A 23100-nucleotide genomic window follows, 5' to 3' on the forward strand; every position below is an offset into this window, starting at 1 on the left:
GGAAAAAAGAAAAAAAAAAAATAGTTCAACGAAGCCAATCTCCGAGAACGACGAAATCAGATGGAGAGGCTTCATCTCCCTCTTTCTCAGCACTTTTAATACGTCAAACTCGACCCAAGGAAGGGGAGCTCACGAACCCAATCACCTAATCCTCCCATGAGTTTCCCATGGCTACTCTCGGCTTTCTGACCATACACAGAGAACAGCTCTGAAACACTATCCATTATCTGCATTCGATCATTCTCCATGTCCTCTTTGCAGGTCTTAGGCGGAATCTCCCGCGCCGGTCACGTTCTCGGTCCTTCGTTAGACAAGATCATCAAGAATGTGGCCTGGCGGAAGCATGCTCAATTGGTTGCTGCCTGCAAATCAGTACTTGACAAGCTCGAGACCATCAAAGATTCACCTGATCCAATACCCGACACTCCCATCTTTGGATTTATTCCTGCAGATGCTGAATTCGTTCTGCAACCTTTAATCCTTGCTATTGAATCGGCTTCCGTTAAGGTCATCGAGCCTGCGCTGGAATGCGTTGTTAAGCTGTTCTCTCAAGGCCTGATCCGCGGTGAGATCGATCGTCCCGAGAGTAATGACAATCCCTCTGTTTTGTATCGGTTGATTGATTCCATTTTCAAATGTGCCGTTGTCGGTGAAGATGGGATTGAACTTGCCGTGCTGAGGGCCTTGTGTACTGCTGTCCGGTCTCCTTGCGTATTGATCCGAGGCGGTTGTTTGATTCAGATTGTTAAGATTTGCTACAATGTGTATGTTGGCAGCATGAGCAACACTAACCAGATCTGTGCCAAGGTAGTTCTCGCGCAGATTTTGATGATCGTTAATGCCAGGGTCGAGGAGGATTCGATGGACGCTAAGATTCGTGCTGTTACTGTTGGTGGATTACTAGAAGTGTCCGATAAGAGCCTGAATGATTGGAGTTTGATTCAGTCTGTTCAGACCTTCATTGAAGACATCGTCGAAAGTAGCCAAGGGGTCTCAGATTTGAAACTGTCCATCTCTCCGTCGCTTAAATTGCGAAATGGTCATGTTTCAGGGTCTACCGAGGAGGGGAAAGGTGAATTTGGTGATGGAGAGTCAGTTGATCGGGAAGGATCGAGTTGTGGAAGTAAGATCCGAGAAGACGGATTTCTTCTATTCAAAAACTTGTGCAAGTTCTCGTTGAAGTTTCCAACGCAGGAGAATCCTGAGGACCAAGTTCTATTGAGGGGGAAAGTTTTGTCCTTGGAACTGCTAAAGGTTGCAATGGATCACGCCAGTTCATTTTGGCGAACAGACGAGAGGCAAGTCTTCTTATGCTATTGAGCAACCTTTGAGCTTTCTGGTGTTACGTGTTGCTTCTCCTGACACTGATATTATTTATTTTGAAATTCGAAATATAATATAAATTTCTCTTGTAGTTATTGTGACTTGTTGATCTTTTGGCTTATAACATCTTAGGCTACTCTTTTTTATTTTTTTTCCCCAGAAAAATAATATATGATCAAATCCAGCAAGTGAGGATCTCTATTATCTGTTTAGGGAAAAGCTACAAATCAACATAACAACAAGCACCAAGTAAAATTTGCTGTTGATAAGCAAAAAAACTTATGCTTAATTCTGTCAGTCTATTAAAAAAACTTAAGAATGAATGGTTATCAACTGCATCTTGGTGCAAACCACAAGGAGGGTGGAAGAACTGTTAGTTCTACTGTCTACATTTCCTTCCAGTACCTATTATCACTTAAATGGAATTAGGTTTTCTCCATGGGTTGACCTTTGCTGGACCAAACTTGCGGCCTTCTTTGCCCATCAGCTTTGCTGTTTTTGGCTTTCTTGAGTTTCTTCTTGCCTCAAGCTATGTTAATATCCTTCCCAAGGAACACAACTTTTACCAGATCCAGTTCTGAACTTCATTGCAAAATCATGCACCAAGGGAATTTATCATTTTATACTGTACCTTGACATGTGCATGTTGGCAAGCCCTTTCTGGCCCAACATGCTCTATTTGGATCCCCGTCTCGATCTCTTTGTTTGTCAATGGGATTGAGACATTTTTCTATCAAAAGAAATAGGATTGGGACATTTTTTTTGTTATATAAAAGGTGAAAAGACTCAACCTATTACTATCTTTACTATATCCTGTTACAATTTATAGTTGGGGAAGGTAATATTTTTGGCATGGGTTTCGGATAACATGAGCATCAATGCATCATTTGAAGTGAATTTATTAGTAGTTCCACATCACCACTACTTCCTTTCAAGTTTGGCAATTATCGACTTATTGTATTGAAAATATCGATCAAAGTTGTTAACTGAAATATTTCTGAAGCTCCATGTTTAATGGAAGCCAGTTAAGTACCATGTTAATTCAATGAAAATTAAGTAAGGTGGACATAGTTGGTTTCAATAGAGGTATGGAAGAGCTTAGGAATGTAACAACTCTAGCAAAGTTCTTTCGAAACCAAAACGAAATGCTAGTCATTCACTAGAAATTCTAGATTTCGGCGAAGTTTCAACTTAATTTACTGAAACTTAGAAACATTTCTCGTATACAAAAGCATCCAACAAATTTCTGCTCATTTCGTCGAAACTTTGAGCTTTCGTCCCTTTCATCAAAGAGCTCCAATGATGCTAGAAAACCTCCATTATTTTGGTAAAATCCTTCATTTTGTTGCTAAATCAAGGCTTGGTGGTCAACTAGGGAGCATCCACGTCAACATTTGGGTGGATTTAAAATACCATTTGGCCAAGTTCCCAAAATTTCTAATTAAAGGGGTCTAAGGATCAATTCTTGAGGGAAGGAATTAAAAGAGAAATTTTTATTAGTCCAAGGGGGTTGTTCAGTTGGCAAATACCAGCACCTCGCAAAGAAGAGGTCATAAGTTCAACATAGTTGTAAAGGCGTCCAGGCACCTTGGTCGCCTAATTGGTGTCGCCTTGATTTTGGACCCTCTCCAACGCCTTGGGTTGCCTAGACGCCGTGACAACTATTTGATTGAGTTCAACGCTCCTTGGGGCCCAACTATCCCAAAAAAAAAAAAAAAAAAAAAAAAAAAGTTCCCCAAATTTCAAAAATTTCACCTATAGGATAACCTATGATTGACTTTGAGAGATCTTTTAGGCAGAGTATGGCATAGCCGTCATATTTCATAGAGTACAAAGCTGAACTACCACTTTGGGTGCTTTTTTTTCCAATGTAATGATTCAAAATCAGCTCTAATATGATCATTCCCTACTTTATCTAATGCAAAATCGACCTCAAACCAGGGAAACTAGCGGGAGATCGATTGCAGCAGGATCAATACAATAAAAGGAACAAAATTAAATAACTGAAAGTCTCTTTTTTTTTATTGCTATTTTCTGTTACATATGAGGAAGGGATATAGAAGGGGGGGGATAGGATCAGCTCTCTCAGCCCATCATCCTCTCACCCAGGTCCTCTCACTCACGGTCTCTCACTGTTTCCCTGTCTCACAGCTTCAACCGTAACTCTTTTCTCTTCAATCTCTGTCCTTCTTTGCTCAGCCTCATACTCTTATTTATAATAATCCAATTACAAAGCAACCCAGTCCCAATCTAATAAAGAAACTTAATAAATCTAGAAAAGGAAACTACTAATTCATAAAACCTATAAAATAGAAACTTCATATAAAATCTAGCTGCCATACATCAAAATGGAAACTTCTATTTTAGAGAACAAAATAAAAATAGTAACAAACTGAAATTAGAAACTTAAGGAATACAAACTTAAGCCTACTTTCTAAATATGAAAATAGAAACTAACTTTGGCAGCATTAGGATAGAAGCTTTCTCCACTTGATGGGCCCACAAATCTTCTAAAAAGCATCCCCACACAAGGAAAATATGGGCTGTGACACATTCACGTGAACAGTACCATGAACAGTATTTGGTCTTTTTTTCTTCATATTTCGATCTACATCATTATCCTTCCTAGTTTTGAGATGGATGTGTGGCAAAACTAGGAAAGATAAAGTAAGCAATAATCATATTAGAGCTGATTTAGGAGCACCTCCGATACATGATAAGCTACTGGAAAGTCGTTTGAGGTGGCATGGCCATGTTCAATAGAGGCCTATGGATGTTCCAATACAGAGGAGTGATTTGATTCAGATTGAAGGAACTAAAAGAGCCAGAGGCAAACCTGCATGTAGGAAAGACATGCATAGTTTAGGCATTGTATCAAGTATGACCTCGAATAGAGCTTATTGGAGGGCAAGGATCCATGTAGCCGACCATATTTAGTTCGGATAAGGCTGAGTTGTTGTTGTTGTAATGATTCAAACACGTGTAATCATATTTAAATAAGCACCCCCTGAAGTTTCAGGACAAAATTTCACTTTTTGGCACCAAAATAGCCATCTATGTATTTTCACCGAAATGGAACGAATTTTGGTGGGATTTCAGCCATTCCTCCTAAACATTTTGGTTTCGACATGGGTTGAAATTCCACTGAAATCAGAATTTTTTAACCTTGGGAATAACTTGGTTAACAAAGTTATTTAATATGATTATTGTTTATTAGTACAAGAAAAATGCACCAAATCATAAAAATAAAGGTGATATTTAGAGCTGTAATAAATATAGAGGAAGAAAACTTATGACCATACCATGAAATTTGGGAGGGAGCAATTGAAACCCGCCTGAGATAGTAAAGTAATATTTCAGATAACCAATTTGGTTTTATACCTGGAAGATCAACGATGAAAGCTATTTATTTGCTTTGGAGATTAATGAAAGATTTAGAGAATGGAAAAAAGATCCCCATATAGTTTTTAATACTTTTTTATTGACTTAGCAAAAGCTTACAATAGAGTCCCTAGAGAAATAATTTGATGGATGGTAGAGAAGAAAAATGTTTCGAGTAAAGATGTGGACATGATTAAATATCTGTATAATAGTCTAATGACGACATAGAGGACGATGTTGCCCAGAGGATTAAAATAGGGTGGATGAAGTGGAGAAGTGCGTCCGGAGTTCTATGTGATCGGTGAATCCCTTTAACGCTAAAAGAAAAATTTTATAGGACTGTCATTAGACCAGCTATGATGTACGGTGTGGAATGCTGGGCCGTGAAGAAGTGTCATATAAGTAACTTTGGCGTGGCAGAGATGAGGATGTTGAGATGGATGTGTGGGAAAACTAGGTAGGATAAAGTAAGAAATGACCATATTAGAGCTTGTGATTGGGAGTAGCCCCGATTCATGATAAACTTAAAGAGAGTTGTTTGAGGTGACATGGCCATATTCAACGGAGGCCATCGGATGCCCCAGTTCGAAAGAGCGACCTGATCCAAATTAAGTGAACCAAAAGAACTAGAGGCAAGCCCAAGATAACCATATGAGAAGTGGTGAAGAAAGACATGCTTAGCCTATGCCTTGCTCCTTGTATGACTTCAAATAGAGCTGTGCGGAGAGCGAAGATCCATGTGGTCGAACCCATTTAGTTTGGCTATGATATTGTGACGCTGGTATTAAGACACTCCTTTCTTGAGGCCGGAGGCTCAATTATGATTCAGTTCGTTGCTAAGTCGGGTCGATGCCCTAGAGTTTGTGCCATTGTTGTGTGCTCTTTCCCTGTATTTTTATTATTAATTTCTGTTTCTTCTGGGATCCATGTAGCTGACCCCATTTAGTTGGGATAAGGCTGAGTTGTGGTTGTATAATAGTGTAATGACTAGTGTAAGAACTGTGGGAGGGCAGGGTAGTAAATTCCCAATAACAATCAGATTATATCAAGGATTAGCTTTGAGCTGTATTTGTTTGCACTAATCATAGATGAGTTGACTAGAGACATTCAAGATCAAGTCCCTTGGTGTATGCATTTGTTGATGATATAGTCTTATAGATGAAACAAAAAACACTGATAAATGTCAAGTTGGAATTGTGGAGATCCATGTCCACCTTAGAATCAAAATATTTTAAAATAAGTAGAACCAAAACTGAAGGTAGGGTAGTGAAAATTGATAAATAGGGAGGTTCCGCAAAGTGATAATTTTAGGTACCTAAGTTAAATCATAAATAAAGAAGGAGAAATGGAGGATGATGTTGCACAAAGAATTAGAGCAGGATGGATAAAGTGGAGACTTAAAGTTGGTAAAGTGTTGTGTGACCAGTGTATTCCTTTAAAACTCAAAAGAAAATTTTATAGGACAATAATACAACCAGCAATGATGTGTGGAGCTGACTTTTGAGCAGTGAAAAAACAACATATATATAAACTTAGTGTAGCTGAAATGAGGATGTTGAGATGGAGGAGTGGTAAAACCATAGTTGTCAAGGCAGCACCTAGGCACCTTGATGGTGTCGCCTTGATTTTTTTTCCCCCCTTGACAGCTTTGGGTCGCCTAGCCACCTTGACAAATGACTACTATGGGTAAACTAGAATAGATAAAATAAGGAATGAACAAATTAAGGCTAACTTAGGGCCTTGATAGCAATTTAATAGGTTTCTAGCGACCTAGGGTTATCAGGTTTCAGAAATCTAAGGAATTTTCCGAAGCCCAGGTAAGGAACTATGAACCAGGATTAAGATAAGTAGAACAAAAACAGATAAGTAGTGAGTTACCACAAAGTGATAAATTTAGATACCTAGGTTCAATCATGGATAAAGAAGGAGAAATAGATGATGATACTGTACAAAGAATTTTAATAGGCTGGATGAAATGGAGGGGTGCATATGGAGTGTTGTCAAGTAGGATTTCTCAATAACTTGGAATCAGACCACTAGATTACCTTGATAGATCCCATGATTGGAGAACCAGGTCTGAACCAGAAAACTGGTCTAAACCAGTTCCAAACCAGAACCGCAAGCTTATTTCTGGTTTCTCGATCTGAATGAATCTGCATCAGCGGAGGCCTTTGAAGGCTCCAGTAAGGATCAGTGAAATTAGAGGACCTAAAGAGCCAGGTGTAAGCATAAAATGACCCTACGAGAAGTGGGGAGGAAAGTCATGCATAGCTCGGGACTAGTAACGAGTATGTCTTTGAATAGAGCTGATTGGAGAAAGAATATCCTTGTAGCCAACCTCATTTAGTTGGAGAAACGATGAGTTGAGTTGAGTTGAGTTGAATGTAGCTAGTTTCAATCAAGGTTGTAAGTATCCTTCCATATCCTCAGATACTAACTGATACGTATCTTATCGTACCGATATGATACGATATGGTACTGATACGATACCTAATACAAAATTGGTATTAGTATTGTTATATATAATCAATTGAATACACTTGTCTCATCGTACTTTGTTCTCCTTTTTTATACATGATAGATATATTTTACTTATTACTATTTTATAGTATTTTATGCTTCAAAATTATATTTTGCAAATCCTAAACATTTACATACATTTCTTGACTATTTCCATACATATCTTTAGCATATCTTGCATCTCTCTGATACGATACAATATGTCTCTTAAAATCACCCTTCTGATACGATACCCGATACCATACCTTAAACTTTGGTTTCAATAGACTTTTTGAACCATGTCTGCAAGGTTATTTAGGCTACTAATCAATTTTTATTGAAGCTAGTTTTATACTGTCGTCTCATCCTATTTTATATCCTCCGAACTTTTTCTTCACTGGTTGAGCTTTTGTTATATTTTAGTGGTTTGTGCCAAGTGGTAATGCCATTCCTGTTAAATTTTCTTGGGTTTTATTTGTAGGCACTTGATCACTTTGCCTGATATTGTTGTTATTGAATAGTGTTTTTTTCTGTTAGCTGTCTAATGTACCTGAGTCCTGAGATCTAACAGATCTAAAGTTGCAAGAGTTATTGCCAAATATTTGTAGAAGATCATCCTGTGATGGGATTTATCTATGTCAGAGTTGAGTGAAATTATGAGTTTAATATAATGTGTATGTTAGCATCTCTTGTATTTGTTACACAAGTTAATGAAGCTTTGTAGATGCTATGATGCTTGTTTTTGCTGAACCCAATTCCTTTGAAGCTGTGATGTTGTTGGGAACTAGGTCAATTTGTAGAGCTCTACTGCTGACTCTAGGTGGCACCTGAACATCTCTCTCTCTGTCTCTCAAAAGAATTTCATGGCCATTTCAAAAAGATCATTCATAGAGTTTAAGCTCTTTCTTGTTTCTGTGCTACTTCATAAAATTCCTTAGATATTCTTTAATACCTGAATTAATTATTCATATCTACGTACTCATTAATTCGCTCTTAACTGCTTCTTTCCTAGTCTATTTTTATTGTCATCCAGCTCTAAATACTCCACCAATCTCATGCCCATGAAACTATTGATCTAAGCCCTAGTTCTCTGGTGCGACTCCTGCACTTTAGGACTAAGATTTATAAATCATTGGTTCTACACCTTCTGGACTTGATGATTTGACCTTATTTGATACTTTGAAGTTTGAATAGTTCCTAGCCCCGTTGCAGTTTGTAAGGGTTTGAGAATTTGAAACGTTTTGCTGATTTACCATAACCATGGTCATCACCATATTAACTGTGGTAGAATAACCATATACCTCTGTAAATGCATCATAATGCATCTGCCAGCCTCCTTTAAGTCTATATATATTCATCAACAGTCCTCAAAGTGCTCCAGTCCTCAACCAGGATTTGTTGATTTTGCAACAGACAGTTGAAAACATTTGTTATTATTTTTTTTTTTTAACAAATAACAATTCATTAATTTCAGTCCCTTTATTCTTAAACCCTTTTCTAAGCCTCCCCAACCCCTGGTGTCCTTAATTTGTAGGATTCTATGGGTTGCCACCTGGCTCTCCTATATCATCTAGGATTCAGGTTTTCAAATGTTATGCCATATGGATGATTAAGGTTACGTTGTACATCGGAAAAAATGTTATCCAAAAAAAAAAAGGGAAAAAGAATTCAACGATTTAGAAATCAGGGAAAAGTAAGGTTTTGGGGCAGGAAGATTGGTTAATAAATAGATATATTCAGGTATTCTGTTGACAAAGAAAACAATCATGTCCCTTACATGAAGTTATTTCTTTGCTTGTTAAAGAAGGGTGGAATATAGAAGAATGAAAAGAATGAGAAATCAATAGCAGAGCTGAGTGCTTCATATGTCTCTGTTTCATTTCTTTTCTATCTAGTGATTAATTCTGTCTCACCCCCTTTTTATGTTGCTGTCTTCCCATCCCACACCCGACACTTGTATATTAACATAATTTTACATTTCCTTGTCCTTGACACAGGTTTCTCAGTGCTATCAAGCAGTACCTCTGCCTATCACTGTTGAAGAATAGTACGTTGTCAGTCATGACTGTTTTCCAGCTTCTATGTTCTATCTTCATGAGCTTGTTATCAAAGTTCAGATCAGAATTGAAGGCAGAAATAGGGATATTCTTTCCCATGCTTGTCCTCCGAGTGCTTGAAAATGTGCTCCAGCCTAGTTTTATGCAGAAAATGACAGTTCTCAACTTGCTAGAGAGGATTTCTCAGGATTCACAGATCATCATTGACATTTTTGTGAACTACGACTGTGATGTGGATGCACCAAATATTTTTGAAAGGTATTACACATAGCTCCTGTCTTTTTTTAACCTTGGGTGGGGGGGGGGGGGGAGGGAGGAAGGGAGTGGGAGGAGACTGCTGATCTCACTGTTGTCAGTGCTATGTCTGTGTGTAACCTAGGTGTGGCCTAGACGACTAGACAGCCTGACACTGTCTGAGCCACACCAGCCTAGGAAAGGTATTTTTAGGCAGTGGCATGTGCCTAGGTGATTATGTTACAATCCAGGCATGGTTTGGGCTTGGTGGTATCTGATATTTGTATAGGATGAAAAGTCAAAGCATATTAACCTGCAAATACAACTTATATACTTGTATTTATATGGCATATGACTTTTTTTCTCTCGTTTTGCATTTATCATACATGTGAATAACTGGAAGTAGGTGTGAGGGCAAGTTGAATCCAACCTGTGCAATATGTGACTGGCTAGGCCCTAGGGCAAATCTTCGAGGCGAGCTGACTGACATTAGCACACATATAATGATGACAGTAGGCCACCTATTTTCTGAATAGGTCAAATCCTGGTGAATTCTAACCCTTTTAACTTTTAACTAGTATGTTAAGTAGGTGGCAATAAGCCATATATCCAGATCTGATCAAGGTAAAAAATTCGATTTTGACCAGGGTTTTTATCCTGGCTGAAATCGACATATTTTGCGAAATTTCGGTTGAAATATTCCATATTATGGCCAAAAAACTAAAATGCACATTTTGGTGCTCAAACAGTTGAATTTTCCCTGAAACTTCAGGGCATGTCTATTTAATCATGATTACACATATTCAAACCATCAAAACAAAAAAATGGTAGTTTGGCTTCAGACCCGAGGTTGCTACTGTGCGCTGTAGCCTACTTTATCCTTTCTCTTATATAACTTATTTTACACATAATTTAGTACTTGAAAACACAACATTCAATAAAATCAATTGATAGATGTATTAAGAATGAAGAAAAACATTCAATAATACATCAATGTCAAAAAGTGTGTACACATGTTTGAATCATTAGATTGGAATGAAAATTACCGCCATGAAAGAAGGGTAACATGGCCAAAACATGGATCCCTTCTGGACTAATAAAAGCTGAAATATGGAAGATACCTTGGACACTTTGCTAGGTAATTCAGCAGTTCATCTAGCCAACCTGTCCACTCTCCAGCCCCTCCAAACCCTAGCCACCCCCCTTGTCACCCCAACAATTTGCCTTAGAGAGACTATCCAATGTGGTTTACGGAAGAATTCGTTCAGGAGTTGGCTATTATTGCTAATACTGCTCACACTGCCTATGTAAAAGGGGGACCATTCTATTTGTATAGTTTTGGCACATTTGCAAGTCTCCCTGTAATTTAATATTCATCCTATATCATCTAGATTCTTTGCATCCTTACTGAAGCTGAAGCTCAAATCAGCCTTATCCCACCTATTCTTACCTAGGCTTTAAGACTTTAAATGACCAGAATGCTGTGAATCATTCTTTCTCCATGATTACATCTATTGGGAGTTGGGACTGATGCAGGGCTAAATGTTTTCTTTCCCAACTGTCAGGAATATGAATGCAGAAAGACCACAGATTATTCCGTGGAATGGACAGAAGCTATGAAAACACAAGGAGGTAGATAAAGTTCAGCCAAATGATGTTCAGCAATCAGTCATTGATGCTTTATCCCATTGTTCTGGGATTGGCTGAATAAATTTTATCTCATTGCCCCATAATTAGGGCCTTCCAGTTATACATTAGCCTGACCTTGGAACATTTAATCACTACTTAAGTCAAAAGAATTTTTCAAAATTTCTGATTGTCAATTTTACCCATATTTCCTTGTAGTTCTTCTTAAGTAGATGTATTAAAACCATTTTAATTCCATCAGATATTTGCAGGACTGTCAATGGCCTTGTCAAGACTGCTTTAGGTCCGCCCCTCGGTTCCACTACAACTTTGACTCCAGCCCAGGATATGGCATTCCGGGTTGAATCTATCAAGTGCTTGACTGGAATCATCAAGTCAATGGGTGCTTGGATGGACCAACAGCTGCGAGATACTGATTTGTCTCTGTTGAAAAGTCCTGAAAGTGATGCATCAACTGAGAATCACAGCATGCTTAATGGAGAGGAAGGAGCTGCTGTTGACTGTGAACTGGAAACAAGTTCTGAATTGTCAGAAGCTGCATCACTTGAGCAACGCCGAGCTTTTAAGATAGAATTTCAGGTCAGGTACTGCTACTTGAAGAGAAACAATGCAGTGGGCATTGGTTTGGTGTCCTTAACTCTAATGTTCCTTCCATTGTTCCCACTCATGGATAGCTAGCTACTTATGGATTTGCATTTTCTGTATAAATAACAAGAAGCTAACTCTTCATTGTGTGTGTGTGTATTGGGGGGGGGTACCACGCTATTCTCTCCTATTGCATATTAGTTGTTCTATGCTCATTAATTAGTTTCACATCAACCATCTGACCCCAATTGTGGTGACAACTTTCTTTGATTAATTGCAGAAAGGGATATCCCTGTTTAATAGGAAACCTTCCAAGGGCATTGAGTTTCTAATGAGGGCCAAAATGATTGGCGGTTCTCCAGAAGAAGTTGCTTCATTCCTGAAAAACACCACTGGCCTGAATGAGACCATGATTGGAGACTACTTGGGTGAAAGGGAGGAATTCCCTTTGAAAGTTATGCATGCATATGTGGATTCTTTTAATTTTGAAGGAAAGGATTTTGGTGAAGCTATTCGGTTTTTCTTAAGGGGCTTCAGGTTGCCTGGAGAGGCACAGAAGATTGACCGCATAATGGAAAAGTTTGCTGAACGTTACTGTAAATGCAATCCAAATTCTTTTACAAGTGCAGATACAGCTTATGTTCTTGCTTATTCCGTGATAATGCTCAACACTGATGCCCATAATAGCATGGTGAAAGACAAGGTTAGCTTCCTAAAATTGGTTTTTATTTTCTATCTACCTTCTGTTTCTTTTATTAACAGCCCCAATTCTTGTTGTACATAATATCTTCAGTGCAGAAAATGACAAAAAAAGAACTCATGGAACCTTTGTGGTTTACTGGGTTCTCCTTGGTTAAGAAGAGAAGATGTAAGGATATATTTGAATATTCTTAATAGAAACATACAAAGTGTAATTTAGAGTATATACCTGTATGTACACTACATACATGCATATATAGGTGCATGCATACATCCATATATGCATATGTGCACATGCCTGTACAGGGCAGTGCATTCATGTGTGATTGCTTGGGAAATATATGTTGCAAAATTTCTAATGTTTTTTATTTTTTCCTTTCCCATATTTGTGGGAAAGTCTCCACAGATTTATTCTTTAATCTTTTAATCTCGCGAGAATTATATCACCTCTATTAAATATGTGATAATTTTGATGGAGCTTGCACAGTTGATTTGAGTTCAATTCTGAGTTCTGACTTCATGTCTTCACTTCATTGTCACTGAAGATGTTGAAGACTGATTTTATCCGCAATAATCGTGGGATAGATGATGGAAAAGACTTACCGGAAGAGTATCTTGGGGCTCTATATGATCAAATTGTGAAAAATGAAATAAAGATGAGTGCTGATTGTTCTGCACCACAGAACAAGCAGGCAAACAGCTTCAATAAGTTGTTGGGCCTGGATGGCTTATTTAATTTAATCAACTGGAAGCAGACTGAAGAGAAACCCTTAAGTGCAAATGGAGCTCTCATAAAGCACATCCAAGAGCAGATTAAAGCAAAGTCAGGCAAATCTGAGTAAGCCCTCTTATACTGTAGCAATGGTTGATTTTCATTAGAGTATATCTAAGATACTTATTGGTTTGCAATACAGATTTTCCTCTTTCTTTCTTTTTTTCATGTATGGGTTTTTCTGCCTTTTTGTCAGTTTGGATGTTTGGGGACTTGCCCCACTCTTGTTGTACATATTCTGATTCTTTTCTAACGAACTTCGTTATTCGCTCTCCGCCTCCCCCCCCCCCCAATAAAAAAAAAGGGTGAGGAGTGGAGTACAGTGGTTATAAATTAAAATTTCTTTGAATTTTCATTTTTAGATATCTCTTACTTGGGAGCCATTGAATGGTGGTTCCATCCTCTGGTTTCTCCAGAAAAAAAATGGCACTATACCTTTATAGGCCATACTTAATGCTCTATCTAAAGCTATTGTGGATTGTACAATTTGTTTTGAGGCTTTCATGGGAACACCATTCTCATCAATATTGCAGATCTGTTTATTATGTTGTCACGGATACAGCAATACTGAGGTTTATGGTGGAGGTCTGCTGGGCTCCAATGTTTGCTGCATTCAGTGTGACTCTTGACCAGAGTGATGATAAGACTGCCACATTTCAATCTTTACAAGGCTTCCGACATGCTGTGCATGTCACTGCAGTGATGGGCATGCAGACACAGAGAGATGCTTTTGTTACATCTATGGCCAAGTTTACTTTTCTCCATTGTGCTGCAGACATGAAGCAAAAGAATGTTGATGCTATGAAGGTATGTATATTGTCACCTCATAAAATTAAGATCTTCTTGTTCAATTCTGGTACAGGTTCCCTCCTATTGGGAGTGGGTTTAGAAATGCTTGTATTAGATTGTTTACTGGTCCAGCTTCCCTTCCTACCTGTACTGCACAGGTGGACTTATTTTGATTGTCTTGTATCAGGTCTTTGTTTCTTTTTGGTGCCTTGTTTATTTTGCCTTCTTTGTGAGACCATGACTTATATGCTTTACTTGTCTTTTTAAATACTGTCAAAGCTCTGATGTTAGGGTATGCCATATGCATGGCACAGGTTGGTGGATGTGCAATGTCCAAGCCCAACTCTCTCTGTCTCTCTCTCTCTCTCTCTGTGTTTCCACGTTCTCCTCACAGAATTTCTCTTAACAGGCCATAATATCAATCGCCATTGAAGATGGTAATTATCTTCAGGAAGCCTGGGAGCACATATTAACATGCCTCTCCCGATTTGAACAACTACATCTCTTGGGAGAGGGTGCACCACCTGATGCATCATTTTTCGTGGTATCTCTGTCTGAAACAGAAGAAAAGACACATAAGTCTTCCGGTTTTCCTTCTTTAAAGAAGAAAGGAAATGCTCTTCAGAATCCGGCTGTAATGGCTGTTGTTCGAGGGGGTTCTTATGATAGTACTACTCTTGGAATTAAAGCCTCAGCGCTGGTAACTCCGGACCAGATTAATCAATTTATTTCCAACTTGAATCTACTTGACCAGATCGGAAATTTTGAGCTGAACCATATATTTGCCCATAGCCAAAGGTTGAACAGTGAAGCAATCGTAACTTTTGTGAAGACCCTCTGTAAAGTTTCTATGGCAGAATTGCAGTCTCCAACAGATCCTCGCGTTTTCAGCCTTACCAAAATAGTTGAAATTGCGTAAGACTCTTTTGTCTTGTTTAAATTTTTATAATTGAAGAAAAACCAAAAAAACTATCAAAATTCTTGGTGTTTTCAGAATTGTGTTTTCACAGTAGGGATGGCAATCTGCTGGCGCCGACCATGCTCTGGGCAATGTCTAGCATAAGACATAAGGACTACGTGCATGACTTGGGCCCAGTCTAGATTCTCGATCTGATATCGAGCTGAGGCTATCCTGAAGTGCAGGCTAGGCTGTCGGGCTTTCTTGGATCACAAATACATATATATATATATATATATATATATATATATATATATATATATATATATATATATATGCGGTCTTATCGGAAGCAAGCAGTCATTACTAGGTTTGTTTGCTTGTTTCATTGATGGAAGGTCTTGGGTTCAAACCTGGTTGAAATAAACTCGCATATACATATATTACAGTAATAGCATGATTTTCCCCTAGTAATATCACCGATCTTAAATCTCCAGAAATTCCCTGCTGAAAATTTTGAGAATCTTTTAACCTGCTTTCTACAGAAATTTACTGTAAGCTGGATGTTATATTCATACTAAGACTTCAATTTGATTTTGCAGGCATTATAATATGAATCGCATTAGATTGGTCTGGTCTCGCATATGGAGCGTGCTTTCAGATTTCTTTGTAGCAGTTGGGTTGTCAGAAAATCTTTCAGTTGCAATATTTGTGATGGATTCCTTAAGACAGCTAGCTATGAAGTTCCTAGAGCGTGAGGAGCTGGCAAATTACAATTTTCAGAATGAATTTCTTAGGCCTTTCGTGATTGTCATGCAGAAAAGCAACTCTGCGGAAATTAGGGAATTAATAGTTCGGTGTGTCACACAGATGGTCCTCAGCCGCGTCAGTAATGTGAAATCTGGCTGGAAAATTGTTTTTACGGTATGTTGAACTTTTGGGTTTGTACTGTTTCATTGTCTAAGGTGTAAAACTTAAAATGTCGTGGCACTGATCAACTTGCACCTTGATGAAGCTTGAATTAGGCAAGTCCCGGCATCCTGTGATTTTGAGTGAGTTATGTATTGTTTTCTTATATAAATGCTTAATAAATTATGCCTTCTAAAACTGTAGGAACATGGTAATGATTCTATTTCATTCTATAAATGCTTGGCAAGATATTCTTAGCCTTTTCTTGCACTTAGTAAAGTGGAGGGCTTCAAGCTTAGCCAGGTCATGTGGTCTTCAGTGTAAATGACTCGTCCCTTTTTTCTTTTTCTTTTTTTGAGTCCAGGAGACTCTAGAAAAAAGGTTGTGCTCAGCAATGTCGTGAACTGATTTGCATGGTTTTCCATGTATTCATGGAGAGATATCATTTTTGGATTCCATCAAAATCAAATTGAGCATGACAAGGTCACCATGCTAAGCAATTAAAGTTGTATACATTTGTGTACCTCATGCTTTTTGTATTGAGTTTGCTTCTTCAACATTCCTCCGTAAGGATGATGTTTTCCATATCATGCTTCTAAGTGCTGCTTATATTCAAAATGATAATTGTTGCAGAAGAGGAATGGTTGATCTTTCAAAAATCTTTGTTACTCACATTATGTGTTCTTATTGCCAGGTTTTTACCACTGCTGCAGCAGATGAACGCAAGAATATTGTCCTATTGGCGTTTGAGACCATGGAGAAAATAGTCAGAGAATATTTCCCTTACATAACTGAGACAGAGACTACAACCTTCACTTACTGTGTGAAGTGTCTTATAACCTTCACAAATAGTAGATTTAATAGTGATGTCAGCCTCAATGCCATTGCATTTCTCCGATTTTGTGCTGTTAAGCTTGCAGATGGTGGACTAATTTGTTATGATAAGAGCGAGGAAGGTGATTCATCTATTCCAATTGTGGATGAAGATGATTCATCTGGACATCCCTTCACAGATGAAGATGATCATGTCTCCTTTTGGGTTCCTTTGCTCACAGGTAACTTACCTTCAAATTTACCTTCCTAGATGAAATAAATCTGCGCAAAATGAGGTAAAATTTGTGGAAATGGGGAAATCATGAGGAAGTATGAGTATTTCCAAATGATACTTTAGGAAATGATAATTTAAGCATGGTAAAGAATGTAGGTTGGAGTTCTGATCTCATTATCTTTTGATTTGTGCTCATAAACCCAGTCCCTGCTGTGTTTCTGTATTTTATCTGCAACTGATCTACTGTAGTATTCCAGCCCCAATAAATTTATAATTTCTGGACTTGTTCTAGTTACCAGGGCTGGATCACTCCATCCCTAAAGTTTCAGCACCATCCGGATACTCTTAAGCAGTTGCGGCTTCATTGGTTGGAGTAGGTCATAGGTGGCTTCTCTTTTTAACCTCTTCTTATTGTGAAGGAGAAGATCTTGTTCTTATTTGTTACTAAAGCATATCTTAGGGAGAGGGATCCCTCCGACACGCGTATGCAGTTTCGGGCGAAAGAGGAGGGGTATTTAGAATATTTATTAGGGGGTGGTACAGTGTTTCGAGTGGGGGCGTGCAGTTTCGGTTTCAAGTGGGCGTCGTGGGATACATTATGCCCATATCTTATTACTTACACAAAACACCCCCTTTTGCCCATGATATATTATTATCTTTTGTTTCCCAGATTGCCCCTCTCTTTCCCCTTCTATTCTGTTCTATCCTTCACTTAACTTTACTTCCAAGATTGTCTTTGTCCTTTTATTTTAACTCCTTCTACTCCCTTCCCCATCTAATTACTAGGTTACCCTTTAAGATTCTCTTTATTTACAGACCTGACACTCTATTATAAATTTCAATTTATTTACTGTTTTGCCACTAAGCCTTTGATTTGAATGTTCTTTTGCTCGTGTGGGCCCATTGTGATTCCGAATAGGATTTCCTAACCCGGGGATCACCATCACCGATTAACCAACCTGATTGAAATTGGTCCAGAGAGGCACTCAGTTTGCCATGTTTTAAATCTCTAAGTCATCAGCTTTCCAATTGAAGCTAGGATTTCTCTTGCAAGCATGTTATTTGCTGCTGACTATTCTTGTACACCTGTATAGCTTTGACCAACACAAATCGTTGTGCCAGAAAACAAAAGGTAACAAAAGTCCCATGAAACTCTAGACACCCTAGGTGGAGTCAAGAATGAGGCTTGGGTGAGTAGTCAGGGAAAGGTGGACTAAGGACATGGATAAAACTTAGAGATTATAAATTTTCCTCGAAGCTCACGAATTGGAGGGAGATTCTCAAATTTGAATGTTTTTATAATGGCTGTGATTTTACATCTTTTTCCCATCTGTATAATTGGTCTGTTCTCAAAGAAGGTCAGGTTGTTACGCATTTGGCACCTCCAAGGATGTCAACGAGAAAAATCCTACGTATTTTTGGGATTCTTCAAAAAAAATTTGGGTTCAAGTTCTGGTCTTGCAGTAGAAATTTCCTTGTTCCATCAAAATTTATTGAATTTTGTCAAAATTTGGTGAAAAACACATATTAGAGGTATTATTTTAAGCATTTCTATTGAACAAAAAGAGAAAAATGAGACGGATCTTGTGAAATATTTCCCTGAAATTGACAGAACTATGCTACAGAAATCAAGGGTATGAGGTTTTAATTTTGTTCCAAATTTGAACCATGCTTCTCGATTTAGACTGCAGCAGCAGTTGCTTTGCCTGGTGGCTAGACCTGCCATTTGGCTGATCACTGGCTGAGACAAACTGCGACGTTGTGTATTCATAATCTGTTGCAGAGGAGGAGGCCCATGGCACCCCAAGAATTTTATAGGACCCTTCATATATGTCTATGTTCCTTAAACAAATGTGCTAATTAATATTCATTTGTATAGGGTGGTCCACAGCCCGCTCACATGATTTTCACTGAGCTTTGTGCGCCTGAAGTTGAATAATTAAGTGTGGGGCTCCACCTTCAATTTCATTTCTAAAGCCCAGCCCAAGGCCCATGCTGTAGCTAATCGCATTTGTGTCTTCGTTTTTCTTTAAATTACATTTTTAGTAAGGGAAATGAATTCCTTAACTGGCAGTAACGAAATTGCTTCTGTTACTGGCATTAATTTTACCATGAGGCAGTTTAGTTGGAACTCAAGCTCTATGGACATGTTGTCCACATCATCTCCACTTGCATAATGTGTTTCAGCTTAATCAGTAGACCTCATCATTGTCAAAATAAAGGTTTGAAAAGAAATTTTTATTTTATATTTTTTGAAAAACGATTATATGGTTAAGGTATTTTAATATATTGGGACAGCACAAAAAAAGGGAGGGGGAGGGGGAAAGAGTCCCATATATTGTAGAGGATACTATCTATCCAATGGACCAAATGATGAAATCAGCCCTCCATGTGGTTAACATGGGTGCCAGTAACAAAAACCGTTTCATTGATTGTTGCCAACTAACCAAGCTCCCCATTGTGGTAACTGGGCCAACCCCTTAGGTTACTCATATGAAATTTTTCGGTCCATCTCTACTATATGGTCCACCATGCATGAACTCTTTATCCTAGTACCCTTACCCTTGTGCTTTGACCTTTTGAACTGTCAAAATGTTGTTGCAAATTGATTTATCACATGTAGTGTAATGCTTTCAAATTCAAACTTACCATATGAGCAACCCATTGATATTGTACATGTCAAAAATCATGCCTAATCTAAGATATGAACGTGCAAATACGTTTCAGGGTTGTCCAAGCTAACATCTGATCCCAGACAAACTATCAGGAGGAGCGCTCTGGAAGTTCTCTTTAATATTCTAAAGGATCATGGACACACATTCTCACAGCCCTTTTGGCTCGGTGTTTTCAGATCTGTCATTCTTCCCATATTCAGTAACTCCAAAGGGAAAGGAGAAACAAATAACATTCATGATGGCAGGTTTTCATCAGATTCTAAATCCCCACAACCTGTGGAAAGTCCATCGAATTCGGAAATTCTTACTGAGGCAGCTCAGTATTTAGTGGATCTGTTTGTTAGTTTCTTTGATTCGGTGCGTTCTCAGCTGCCAAGTGTTGTATCAGTACTCACAGGGTTCATTAGCAGTCCTGTTCAGAGTCCTGCTAGCACTGGTGTAGCTGCGCTCCAACGTTTGGCAGGTGACTTGGGTGACAGACTTTCTGACGAGGAATGGGGAGAAATATTTATGCGCTTGAAAGAAGCAGCTGCATATACTCTGCCTGAAATTTTAAGGGTTCTCAAAACCATGGACGACATCGAGGTGTCTGATGATTCACAAACTCATACAGATATGGAGTTATTTTCTGACCATGAAATTATCAATGATGATCTTGAGGATGATAGTCTGCAAATTGCCTCGTATGTCCTTTCTAGAGTGAAGGGTCATATAGCTGTTCAATTACTCATAATACAGGTATCTGTACTTTTGTGTGTTTGTTTGTTTCTGTTTGTTTTTAATATCTATAAATGGGTTTCCTAGTTCATTTAAGTAGAAAAGCTTCTCTACATGGGTCACCTATTTGAGCCACCCAGAGGGCGGTTGTTGCATTTAGACCATTGGATAGATAGGGGGACCATCTCGTTTTTCATGGTCCACCTCAATTGTATTGCCCATGCCAATTAACGTCGCATCTCTCTCTCTCTCTCTCTCTCTCTCTCTCTCTTTTTCTTGGGGGGGGGGGGGGGGGAGGGGAAGATAAAAACTTGATGATGTTAGAACCCATAGCTGGGTTTTAAAGCATGAGTATCTAGTATCTACCCTCTACCCTCTACCCTGGCCCATCATCTTCTTCTGTATTACACTAAGATGTCAGTTCTACATCATTCTATTAAAGATTCTTTTGACAACATTTGAGAAAGATGCTTTCATCTGTATTGCACTAAAATATCAATGCTTTGCTATATTTGTTTGACAGGTCATAACTGAGCTTTATAAGGCACACCATCAATTGTTAGCAGCAGCCAACATCACAGTCCTTCTGGAGATATTTTCATCTGTTACTTCTCATGCTCACAAACTTAACTCTGAAACCATCCTACAGGTGAAGCTGAGGAAAGTATGCTCAATCTTGGAGATTTCTGACCCTCCAATAGTTCATTTTGAAAATGAGTCATACCAGAGCTACCTCAATTTTTTGCATAGTATACTCACAGACAACCCATCTCTCTATGAAAGGATGAACATAGAACCCCAACTTGTGGCAGTATGTGAAGAAATATTGCAAAAATACTTGAATTGTTCAGGTTGTCAGTCCAAACAGACACCGGGTAACCAACCGGTGCCATGCTGGAGACTTCCATTGGGTTCAGCAAAGAAGGAAGAATTGGCTGCTCGAACTCCATTGACTGTACTAGCGTTGCAGGTATTGAGTGGTTTGGAAAGGGATTCTTTTCGAAGATGTGTGACGCATTTCTTTCCTTTGTTAGTAGATTTAGTGCAAAGTGAACACAGCTCCGGAGAAGTGCTGCATGTTCTAAGCCATATGTTCCAATCATGTATAGGACCAATAATAATGGGCTTGTGATATATATATGTATAATTCAATTATTTCTTGCATATTCATTAAAGTTAAAAATTTCTTTACCTGTTTTTTATCATTTCAATCGGCTGTAGCATAGGCCATCATGTTTTATTTTACTTTTGTAGAATATACAGAGACTGGGCCTTACTTTTTGATTGTACAGGAAATTAAGTTCATATGTACTGAAGGTTTCTTCATCTTGGGAAATCACTATATCCTGTTTTAGAGTTTCACACCATCAGATCGATTAAGTATGTTTCTCCCTATCCAAGGCTATCTTGACCTTAAGAGTATAGTCTTTGTCGCATAAACATCGTCTTCTCAAGGACTATTTCACCCCTTAGTACACATTATACATCAGGTCAGATCAGTCAAGCCTAGTTGTAGAGCATTGTTGTCAAGTATTAGTCCCGTTATGTCTCGCAGGCCGTTCTACCTTGACTCTGATTTCCCTCTTCCTCCCTGCCATATAGAGTTGATTAAGTCATGGTCTCCTTCGTAATTAGAAGTTACAATTTCCTCTCACAGGCTAATGTGGCCCTAAGCTATTCAGAGGCCACCATAGATTGAGTTTGTACTCTTTATGTAGAAGTTAAATCTATTAACCTCGTCAAAGGATGTTCAATTAGAATATTGCCCTAAATTTCATCAGAATTAGCCTATCCTGAATTAGGAGTTACAACTGGAAATGCATGTTTCTGTCACAAGGTGAATCATCTATCTTAGGGCATATTGCTCTGAAAATTAAAGATGTGTTGCATATATATTCCCAAAGAAGCATTGTGACCACAGCTGAATGACAATCTTAGCTTAAAATGCAACTTCTCATTGGAGTGAGTCTTCCTCCAAAGTAAACATTTGCTGAAGCAAGTCTCTTACTAATGTGAGCCTCTTAACAAAAAGGCGAACCTCTGCTCGAAAGAAGCCTCTTTTGCCATAGCAAGTCGTCTTAGTCCCAAAGCTAGCTTCTTGAAGAAATGAGATCTCTCAGATAGACGGTGAATCTCTTACCAAAGGTAACCGTTGGGAACGTGAATTGTCCTCCCGGTAGGTACAACATTTCAAAACTCAAATCAACAGAAAGGGTAGATAGATCATGGTTACCTTAAGACCCATTTTTTGGAACACGTTTGAAACAGAACATGTATGTGACGTCACGTCCTTTTTTTGCTTTTTTGGAATGAAACGGAAAAAAAAAACCCAAATAAACATATTGAAAGTGATTTTTTTTTTTTTGGGAACTAAAACAAAAAAAAAAAAAAAACCCTACATAATATTTAATAACAACTCTCGATTCTCTCTATTGTCACCACCACCTCCACCATCGCCCAATTAATATGCATTTCATACATGTGTTTCTCTTTTTTTTTTTGTGGTAGAAATGTTTTCTTTTTCAATTGTACCTTAGAACATTTTCTTGTACATTGTATTCCAAATTAACAGAAACATAAAAAAAATATTTATGACTGCGAAATACTAATTTGGAACAAAAACTTGTCATACATATCCGTAGTCAATGCATTTTCCCTCTCACTATCTCCCTAATTTTGTCATTTGAGATCACATCTCATATCTCAAGATTTCAATCCAATGGAGATGCTCCCAATAATAATTGTCAACTCAATATGCTACCATAATGGGTAAAACAAAATTGGGAAGGGGTAGGATCTCATTGAGATTTTACCCACCATGCTATATATTAGTTAAGGCTGGGTTGTTGTTGTTGGTGCTATATATT

General features: G+C 38.3%; 1 protein-coding gene across 2 annotated transcripts; it reads left to right on the forward strand.

The window, feature by feature from the left end:
* Nucleotides 1-97: 97 nt before the first annotated feature.
* LOC122661383 (brefeldin A-inhibited guanine nucleotide-exchange protein 1-like) lies at nt 98-21575 on the forward strand. Of its 2 annotated transcripts, XM_043856762.1 has the most exons (11): nt 98-1298; nt 9201-9518; nt 11393-11720; nt 12007-12429; nt 12971-13263; nt 13731-14004; nt 14396-14901; nt 15487-15808; nt 16488-16848; nt 19569-20254; nt 20757-21575. In XM_043856762.1, the coding sequence occupies exons 1-11, from the start codon at nt 247-249 to the stop codon at nt 21363-21365; spliced, it is 5172 nt and encodes a 1723-aa protein (XP_043712697.1). In that variant the 5' UTR covers nt 98-246; the 3' UTR covers nt 21366-21575. The 2 variants fall into 2 exon arrangements, with proteins under 2 accessions (XP_043712697.1, XP_043712698.1); XM_043856763.1 differs by lacking the exon at nt 98-1298 and having other exon boundaries at nt 9349-9518; nt 11383-11720.
* Nucleotides 21576-23100: the final 1525 nt, after the last annotated feature.

Source organism: Telopea speciosissima, chromosome 5, assembly GCF_018873765.1.
Source record: "Telopea speciosissima isolate NSW1024214 ecotype Mountain lineage chromosome 5, Tspe_v1, whole genome shotgun sequence".
Lineage (NCBI taxonomy): Eukaryota > Viridiplantae > Streptophyta > Magnoliopsida > Proteales > Proteaceae > Telopea > Telopea speciosissima.